General features: G+C 45.0%; 1 protein-coding gene across 6 annotated transcripts in view; it reads right to left on the bottom strand.

Annotated features, from left to right (window-relative positions):
* Positions 1–711: 711 nt before the first annotated feature.
* Positions 712–10,417, bottom strand: part of IL20RB (interleukin 20 receptor subunit beta) — a 31,612-nt gene continuing 21,906 nt past the window's right edge. For 2 of the 6 annotated variants that reach the window (XM_073232360.1, XM_017654849.3), the window contains 2 exons: positions 8,725–8,867; positions 712–2,392 (listed from right to left, as the gene is read on the bottom strand). In XM_073232360.1, coding sequence (XP_073088461.1) covers positions 2,285–2,392; positions 8,725–8,867 — 251 coding nt within the window. In that variant the 3' untranslated portion in view covers positions 712–2,284. The other 4 variants (XR_012129521.1, XR_012129522.1, XM_073232362.1 and 1 more) reach the window with 4 other exon arrangements.

Raw genomic sequence — 10,417 nt, 5'->3', positions numbered from 1 at the left:
GAGATGGGCAAGTGTGGAGAGCAGCCGGTGAGGACATGGATGCAGGGGTTCAGATAGGGGAGGGTCGTGGCTTTGGCCAAAGATTGGTGGTGATGGAGGAAAATGCCTCTGGTGCATTTATTTACATTTACTAGTTTACATTTACTAGTGATTCAACAAGTCCAACACGACCGAATGACTCAGTAGAAATGTATTCTGTTCTTGGAGAATTCATTGTATTAGCTTTTCCTCTTTTTGTAGTATCATTATAGACTCACGACACTTCAGATTTATTGTGTCAATGGATGTCAGCCAATATTCTCCATTGGATGCTCACATTGTCCCAACTTTGGCAAGTGGGAGCCTTTTTAGACTAATTCTTGTGAAGCATCCCAGTTGAAAGGGCTGGGTGATGGGGAAAATCAGTTGGAGAGGAGAAAAGAAGGCCAGGAGAGAGGGGGTAACCAAATACTATCAGGAACTAGCCCAATGTCTGCTGCATTGCTGGGCCTCAGTAAATACATTTTGGAGATGAAGGCAGACAACAAAATAATTGAGAGAAATTTCTACATACCTACATATGCCAGCAATAATGGGGGTACACTGGGACAAATTATAGGAGGGACTCAAGCAGAGGGAAATCACAGGCTATTTCTGGGTTCTGGGTCAAGGCAAGTGACAGAGGGACAGTTGACTCAGGGTGCAGGGGCAAGAAAGAGTTGGGGTTAAGAATGGTGTATTACTTTATGGTCTTTATTTTTACAAACTGAAAATGTCTTTCCAGTTTAGGCCAAATTAAAATTAACACATACTCTTCATGAAAGAGTCTAACAACACAGAAGCATACAAACTGGTACAGAGGAAAACATCTTCAGCATCTCATCTTCCTGCAGGGAGCCCACTCGGTGCAGAGAGCCTTTATTTTGTAGGGGAGATACCGGCACCACCTCTGGGTCGCCTAGAAGGGCTGCAGGAAGTGGGCTAGGAACAAACAAGCTTGGTGGTTCCCGAGCTAGGAGTGGGGCTAAGAAGGGGGGCACAGGCCTTGCCCATCAATCTCTTCACTCCTCCGGAAACATCGCTGCTCTGTTTCTTCTCTGATGCTGACTCTTTTCCTCTCCTGGTAGGGAGGAGGCTTCTGGAAGTGGGCCCTGGATGAACCTGCAGAGAGGGGCTGAGGACACCCTGGGTGAGCTGTCTTAAGGAAAAGCAATCCCCCCCCGAGGGGCTGCCCATAGGTTGAGGCCTTCAGGAAGACCCAGGAGCACCCTGCCCGGGTAAGGCTTTAGCCAGATGCCTTAGTCAGGATCCTCAGGCAACCAGGGCCTGTCCCCAACTCTTCTCCTGCCCCAAGCCTTCCTGGGGGCATCCCCACAACTCTGGCCAAAGTGGTCTTCAGGGGCCTTTCTGGACTCAAGTTTGAAGATGTAACTAGAACTCCAAAGACCTTTTTTTTGGAAGAAACTGAAAATATTATCCAAGGTGACCCCTTTTGATTTTAATTTCAGACTTTAACAACTCTACAGGGAAAAGGAACATAGCAAACATCTGTCTGCATTCTCTAATCATACATAGACCTTTATCTGCTGTTCTCAGTCTGTACACACTACCCACCCTTTAGTGTATTTCATGTACCCACCCACAGTATTTGTGCACATCACAAATGTCCCATTTTTCAGGAGGACCATGGCCTCCCTCCAGGCCATGGACTGCAGAGCTGGCTGAGCCATCCAGCCCTGCACAGACATTTGGCTTGAAGTGAGATCAGAGCTGCTGTACCCATCCTTCCTTCCCGCTTCAAGCTTTCCTCCAGGAAAGTGGGCTCTCCAAGCCAGCTGGTGTACAGAGGCACCATCATTCTTGTTCCATATTTACATATTGCTCTTCAAAAAAGTTGAACCAGTTGCAAGTTGCAATGTACAGTGTCACCAGTTTCCCTATGGCTCTGCAAGTGCTGGAGATATAAATACATATATATAAACTTAATGGCTGCTCTGTTCCCCTCATTTTATAGACGAGGCAACAGAGAACCAGAGAAACTAAGTCACCTTCCCCGAGGTCGTTCAGCTGGGGAATGGCAGACAGATCCATCTCCGGAGGTCGCATCTCCTGACCCCCAATCAGTGCCCTGTCTGCCAGACCTCTCTGCCTCGGACAGCTGCTTCTAGGCCTGGACACAGCAGGCTCCATTTGCTCATCTTGTCCTTTGTCCATGAAAGGAAACAGATGCATAGCCTCTCCCATCGTGGCATCTGTGCCGCGCGGACCCAGCTCTCAGCTTCAGCCTATCCCTCCGCCGTGCCTGCTAGATCCAGGGCCTGAGGAGTTCCTCAGAAGACAGCACGGCTGTGGTGCACGCCTCTGCCTCTTCCCTTCGGCAGCTGATTAACTTCTGAGGTGAACTGGTTATTTTCTGAAGAATAATTTTCATTAATATTCATTAGAGATGAATAGGAATAATAAAGTAGCAGTAGTATCTGTTATAGAGAATATCACAAAAGCCCAACTGTTTGATTAATTAATTTCCAAGCAGCAAAAAAGCCCAAAGAGTACTGTTACCCCCAGATCAGGGACTTCCCACCTTCACTGCCCCCAGCTCTCTGTTCATGCCCAGCAGACCTCTGGCTGCCCTGCTCTGACCATGCTCATCTCGCTGGGACTTGGCCCAACAAAAGCCCAGAATGTAATTCTGTCTGGTTAAAAAAAATCTGACCTTCCAGCAGAGAGCTCTGAAAATAATGACTGGTCTGCAGTGCTTTACACAAGGCACCTCACAGGGTGCCCAGTCCAGAAATGGCACTCCATACACAGAAGGCCCTTCCCCACCCATATTTCATGTTCCTACCACCTTCTCCCTGTGTCCCCAATACATAATCATAACTGGCTGTAAAAATGCAGACACCGTCTTCTCAGAGGGACAATCTCAACTGTTGCCAGCCTGCTCACCTGCCCAAATTCACTGGGTTTGTCTCCAATTATCTCCCCACAGCCCATACCCTCATCACTCCACAGAGTGGCACACAGGCACAGTGGGTTCCTCCACTTCAGCCCCCAGAGACATCGGCTTCATGCAGCCAGTTGCCCTTGATCCTTATTTGCAGAGAGAGGTGGCTAAAGGGCTCACTCTTCATGTCTGTGTGCAGATAATGGGAAAGGACAGTGTATAAGCAGGGCTCACAGCACAGCATGTCAGTGGAGAGCCCACCATCAGCTCACTGTTGCTGGGCCCGTCAGATTCTCAGGACACTGGCTACCTAAGTCTGCAGTGGTTATACTGGATCATTTTTGAAATTCTAGAACAACACTGTCCAGTTCAAATGTCATGTGAACTACACCAGCAATTTTAAATTCTCTAGTAGCACATTTTAAAAAGTAAAAACAGGTGTAATTACATTTTATTTTTAAAGTAAAAATCTTATTTTACTTTAAAAATAAAAATAATATTTCAACATGTGATCAATATGAAAATATTAATGAAACAGGTCTTCAAAATCCTTTGGGTATTTTATATTTTATGTTTACAGCACATCTCACTGTGGACTAGCTACATTTCAAGTGCTTAATAGTCCTATATGGAAAATAGCTACTGTATTAGACAGTGTAGCTTTAGAACATGAAAATAAAACAGCATAATCTCAGAATTTCAGAAGGTGTGAAGCTGTTGTCCCCGGCAGGTTAGAACAAACTTTCAAGCAAAGTTCAGTTCATTTTTTTAATTTGAATTCGTTTTCAACACTAAAAAGTTAGGAGATTTCTCATAAAAGCCTGATTCCTGGTTTCTCATTTAAAACCTGGGGATCTGGTCACACTGGCTCCCAATTCCCTGGGCAGCGACCTGCTGGAGATGAGAAGTGGCTGCTTTCTTTAGCGGGAACATACTCGCCGTGGTCTCCACCCTCTCCCCCGGACTGAATCACATTCACTGTTCTGCGGATTCTTCTTTTGCTTTTGCTTCTTTAACTCTCTGGGCCCCAGTAGTAACTTGGCCCACAAATTCCTCTTTCTACAAAGAACACAAAGTCATATTTGGGATGGTCCATTGAAGAATGACTAAGTTGGGGCCATCTTTATGCTTGCTACCCACATTACAGAGGAATATGACAGCAAGAAGAGAAAGAATAAAGTGAGTCAGGGAAAGGAGAGAAAGACTCTTTAGCGCAAATTCTCCATCCCATAAAGCAATTAGGGATGAAAGACAAGGAAAATAAATTATATTTTTAAATAGGTACCTTACACTGCTGTCTTAATATGACTTGCCTTGCATATATATGTTTGCTTTAGACTATTACATGGTGGCATAAATTAGAATGGAAAGAAATTCTTAATGGTATGTTTCAGGTACAACCATCACCAACCATGAAATTATAGATGTAGACATGAAATGTTACATCCAAACAGATAAATTAAACACAAACTCAATAGGGCTCTTTGAAGAATTGTCAAGGATTTTCACTTGGTAATTTTCCATGGTTTAATTGAAAAAGATGTATGGATTTTGCAAGGATGGCTGGAAGTTGCTTTTTAATAGTTGGGAGAATTATCTATAACTAATGCAAATGTTGAAGTGAAGCTAGGCTGTGCTAAAGTCAAGGCTGAGAGGAGGAGATGGCAGTGGAGATGTATAGCTCCAGAATCTGTTTGGGATTTAACGGATATTAGTGGTCTATTTTCACACAGCACTGTGGGAAATGCATATATGCAGACAAATTGTTCACTTTAAAAATCTAGAGAGAAACTCTCCTGAATATAAACATGAGCAACTTTTTCATGAACATATCTCCTGGGGCAAGGGAAACAAACACAAAAATGAAGAAATAGGACTATATCAAACTAAAAAGCTTCTGTACAGCAAAGGACACCATCAGTAGAACAAAAATGCATCCTACAGTATGGGAGAATATATTCATAAATGACATGTCTGATAAAGGGTTGACATCCAAAATATATAAAGAGCTCATGCACCTCAACAAACAAAAAGCAAATAATCCAATTAAAAAATGGACAGGGGATCTGAACAGACACTTCTCCAAAGAAGAAATTCAGATGGCCAACAGGCACATGAAAAGATGCTCCACATCACTAATCATCAGAAAAATGCAAATTAAAACCACAATGAGATATCACCTCACACCAGTTAGGATGGCCAACATCCAAAAAGACAAACAACAACAAATGCTGGTGAGGATGTGGAGAAAGGGGAACCCTCCTACACTGCTGGTGGGAATGTAAATTAGTTCAACTATTGTGGAAAGCGGTATGGAGGTTCCTCAAAAAACTCAAAATAGAAATACCATTTGACCCAGGAATTCCACTCCTAGGAATTTACCCTAAGAATACAAGTTCTCAGATTCAAAAAGACATGTGGACCCCTATGTTTATTGCAGCACAACTTACAATAGCCAAGATATGGAAGCAACCTAAGTGACCATCAATAGATGAATGGATAAAGATGTGGTATATATACACAATGGAATATTATTCAGCCATAAGAAGAAAACAAATCCTACTATTTGCAACAACATAGATGGAGCTAGAGGGTATTATGCTCAGTGAAATAAGCCAGGCGGAGAAAGACAAGTACCATATGATTTCACTCATCTGTGGAGTACAACAACAAAGCAAAAACTAAAGGAACAAAACAGCAGCAGACTCACAGAACCCAAGAGTGGACTAACAGTTACCAAAGAGAAAGGGACTGGGGAGGGTGGGTGGGAAGGAAGAGATAAGGGGATTAAGAGGCATTATGATTAGCACACATAATGTAGGGGGGGCACCGGGAAGGCAGTATAGCACAGAGAAGACAGGTAGTGACTCTACAGCATCTTACTATGCTGATTGACAGTGACTGTAATGGGGTATGTGGGGGGGACTTGATAATAGACGGAATGTAGTAACCACAATGTTACTCATGTGAAACCTGAGCATAAAATTGTATATCAATGATACCTTAATAAAAAAAATCTAGAGAGAAACGGAATGAAAATTAAACACCTATGGAAAGGAATGCACAGAGGAACAGACACTGGAATGACGTGGGAAGGATGGAAAGGAGAAGAGAGAAGAGAGAAGCAAAAGGTAGTCGAGGTAGTGGATGCATCCTCTGAGGATAAAGGTGAACATACTGTCACAGAATATCCTTGTTTCTGGTCTCATCTAAGGTGTTTGATTTTTCCCAAAAGCTATATATTAGGGCTTGGCTTGTAATACATTAGGATTCCTAGGAGTTCTTGCCATTTGAGGGTTCTTGTGCCCCTGAAATTCCATAAGGAACTGACTTCACATGGTTCTTTCCCTAGCCCTTAGTCGGTTGCTCACTAAAAGACGCTGGGTCTTGGAGGGATCCTAGTGCCCCTGATTCTGAGGTGGGGGCAGATTCTGCAGGGTGGCTGAAGGTAGGACCAGAAGAGGAAGTGGGGGAGCGTGCTCCTAGGGGAACAGCCTGTGGGTACAGGGTAAGTGCGGGCAATGGAGTTGAGGAGAAAACCACAAAGGGTGACTACCTGATGGAGTCCAGCTGAGGAGACTGAACTTTCCACTACGGGTGGAAAAGAGCCAGCACCTGCCTGAGCCAGGAATGGCCCCCAGCTACCACTGTCTTCACTGCACTGGCTCAGGGAACCCTCCTTTATTCAGGGTTTCACTTCTACTTATGGCAGAGGAGCACCAATCAGGCTAATCCTACAGATAACTTCAAAACTGACCAGAGTATAAAACCATCTCTCTTAGGTCACTGTAGAGCCACGGAAAGTTGACACTTGGAAGAAGAGAATGTCACCGGGTGAGTTTTCCTTATTTGATAGTCCCTCGTCTGCAGGCAAATTTCTCTGGGGGCTGTGAACAATTAAAGTATTACTGGCTTGAAAAACCAGAAAACAGATCAGGGTGCAAACACAGAAGCTAGAAAGTAAGAGGACCACTGTCAAGTGTGAATAGACTAAAATTCCCATTAAATGTCAGAGATTGGTAGAATGGGTTTATTAAAAAAACTAAAGAAAAAGGGAAAGAAAAAAAGACCAATTATATGCTGTTACAAGAGACACATTTTAAATATGAGGACAAAGATTAAGTTCAAAGTATATGGAAAGACGATACACAATACAAACAGTGAACAAAAAAGGGCTATACTGATATTAGGATAAGGAATATTGCCAGAAACAAAGACGGAGATTTTATGATAATAAAAGACTCAATTACTCAGGAAGACAGATCAGTCATAAATATGCATGCACCTAAAGCAGAGTTTCAAAATACATGAAGGAAAATTGAAATAAGAGGAAAAACAAACACATGCACACCCATGGTTGGAGATTTTGTCATCTCTTTCTCTCAATACTAATAGAACTATACCCAAAAATCTGACCAGGATTATCAAACATTTGGACCCAGTTGATATTTATAAGACACTACCCCAACAACTACAGAATACACATCCCTCTATGCTTCAGGGAATTTGAGCCCCTCAAGTTCTTGCTGAAGGGGAGCAAGGCCGGCACTGACCACTGTGTTTGATGTTTCATGTTTAGCGGTAAACCACTCAGTCATCAGTGTGGGCTGGTGGGGGAACCAATGAAAAGTCCATCCATTCAGTAAGCATTATGGAAAAAGGGAAATGGAATGCCTCAAGACATGGAAAGCCTAAAGGGTCCGGTGCTTAACTCTGCACTAGTGTCAGAACCCAGAAGTACTGGGAGAAAAGAAAACTCACATCAGGATAAGAGGGTGGAGAGTGTCCTGAAGACTGGGATACACAGGGGAGGATTACACTGGGTTACACAGAGAGGATTATTCCTCTTGTGCAGGGAGAACATGGCCGAGCTCTTGGGGCCATGCAGATGCCATAAGAATGACACCCTCCAGAGAGACTCCAGGCTGAGGAGGAGCTACGGGAATGTACAGGCTGCACAAGGTTCCAACTCTAGTTGCTTCTAAGAAGCTGACAGCTTACTCCCTCAGGTGACAGAGATGGGTTTGTTTTTTTCCTGTTGTTGCTTGGGTTTGTTATTTGTGTGTGTGTACTTCTTTGTGTGTTGAGGTCTGGGGGCCCAGAAGGCAGCCGGATGGAATGTGGTGGGGGAGCCGGGCTGCTGGAGGCCTGCTCTGGCTTCCCTCCTGCCCTGGCATGGCTACACAGGGCCTCTCTGCCTCTCTCCACTGAAGAGACACACACCTGTGGGCCACTGTCGGTACGAGTAAGAATCCTGGGCTTTCAAGGGTAGGAAACAGGTGGGGACCCCGGACTTTGAAGTAAATGAGCAGGTCCAGACTGACCCCCACACACAGGCGAAGCAGAGTCCATGCCTCCCACTTTCACACATGAGCACTTCACCCTGAGAACCTTTGGCATACAGATTGAATATGGTGATATCAGAACATGTTACCAGATGCAGCTGCTGCTATAATTATGGGAGGGGACCAAGAGCACTCAGCAGGCCAGCCTGGAAGGGTACGAGTGCACATTGACACCTGAAATGCCAGCACCCCGGGCTGGGTAACACACCCGCTCTCCTGGCCATGCCAGGTCCTGCAGGCAAGCAGCAGGGGCCTGCTGGGGGCCTGCGTGAGTCACTACGCTCTGAAGAAGGGAGGTCTCTCCCAGCCACTATGATTAGAAGTGAAGTAGTGTAAGTGTTCTTCTTCCCTCTCTGTGCAAATACTTGTAAAGCCAGAAATGTGTGCCCATGCCCAGCTAAGGCCCAGTCTCCACCTGATCAGTGTCATGCTGAAAGGAGGCGAGAGCAGCATTACCAGGGTGTTGGGAAGCACCACCACGGGGCAACAGGAGTGGCGGAGCAGCCGGCCCATCTTCCAAATGGAGAGCAGCACAGCCACCAGGATCAGCAGAAAGCCAACAAACGCAAACAGGGCCAGCGCCAGCGGGAGGGGCTCTCCTGGAAAGGAAAAGATAGGAACAGGTTTAGGAGACAACAGTGGCGATGAAACTGCCAGTCTGGGTCTCTCCCTCACTTTCCTGGAGTTGGCCCTGCACATTGGCCAAGACGCAGATGCCAACATCGTGAGATCTGATGTGTGCTGTAGTGACTAAAATTACAACCATTAAAAAAACATTTTTCTAGATTCCAGATTAATGCTTGGTTTCCAGAAAGCCCCAGGGAAGATTACAATCTTTTCTTGGAAAAGGAAATGGAGGAACATCATCTGTGAAGCCATGGCTGTGCTAGCACATATCTTGGCACGGCCGCCAGGAGGAAGGCAGAGCACCAGGCCTGGGGCAGGACGAGGGGGACGGGTCCAAAGAGAACAGCACAGAAGGGAGCTGGGCGGTAACTGAAAACAAAGTGTGTTTCACAATTTGCTCTTGGCATTGATTCATATTATGGAGGAAAATCCTGAGATCGGTAAACATCATATAATAACTATGATATATCAGGCCCCTGCTACGGTTCAGTGACTCACTCCAGATCACACAGCTCGGGCTGGCTCCAAAGCCTGGGTGATTCTACTACGTAAACGTATCAGAAAGCGCTGAGTGTGTCCATCTGGAGATACAGAAGGGGGCTGGGTTGTTTTCCTATCTCCCTGTTCTACATGACCTCAAGCAACTCATGAGCCCCGGGGCCAGACTGCTCATCTGCCGTGTGAAAGGTGGCCCAGCAAGGGAGGCCGTGGAGGAGCTGGGCACCGTACTTTGTTCAATACTTTTGGAAAACATTTTGGCAGTATACATCAAGAAATAAACAAATGTTTGTACCCTTTCAACCCACTCCTGTGAGTGGATTCCAGAAAATAATTCCAGCTTAAAGCAGTTCATAGCAGCCTCTGGATGAGAGCAGTAGCCTCATAACCAGCCTCCTCTCTGCCTGCAGTGGCATGCCTCCACCTCCAGGCAGGCTGTGGTCTATTTTCTTCATAGCAAGTACCACTAAGAGAAACCATCTCATTTGTTTACTTTTTGTACCCTGTATCCCCACGAGAGGGTCAGCTCCACGAGGGCAGGGACTTCTCTGCTATATCCCAGGGACGAGGCCAGGACTTGGCACACAGTCAATGCTCAAAAAGCATTCAGTGAATGAATCAATGAATCAATGAGCATTATCTTCAAAAGCAAATGAAAATTATTAAAACATGGAAGTGATCTAAATACCCCTAAAATAGGGATGATTTAATATATTATGGTAGGTTCGGAATATAGCTATTAAAATGAGAATTAGGATATATATACAAGCTTGTTCACTACAGCATGGTTTATAGTGGCAAAAGACTGGGAAGCACAAGAATATACCTGTTAACAGGAGGATGGTCACATATATTTTGGCTCATCCATGTATCTTCTTTAACAATGAGGTAGATCCATATGGACTGACATGGAAAGATGTTCACAACATCACACTGAGTGAAGACAAGTGACGGACAGAACAGTAGGCACAGTACTGCCCCATGTGCGCCTGCAAGTACTGGTATCACACAAAGACTGGAGGAA

Source organism: Manis javanica, chromosome 3, assembly GCF_040802235.1.
Source record: "Manis javanica isolate MJ-LG chromosome 3, MJ_LKY, whole genome shotgun sequence".
Lineage (NCBI taxonomy): Eukaryota > Metazoa > Chordata > Mammalia > Pholidota > Manidae > Manis > Manis javanica.
The sequence above is the reverse complement of the archived record's forward strand: the minus strand, read 5'-3'. Positions and strand labels throughout refer to the sequence as shown.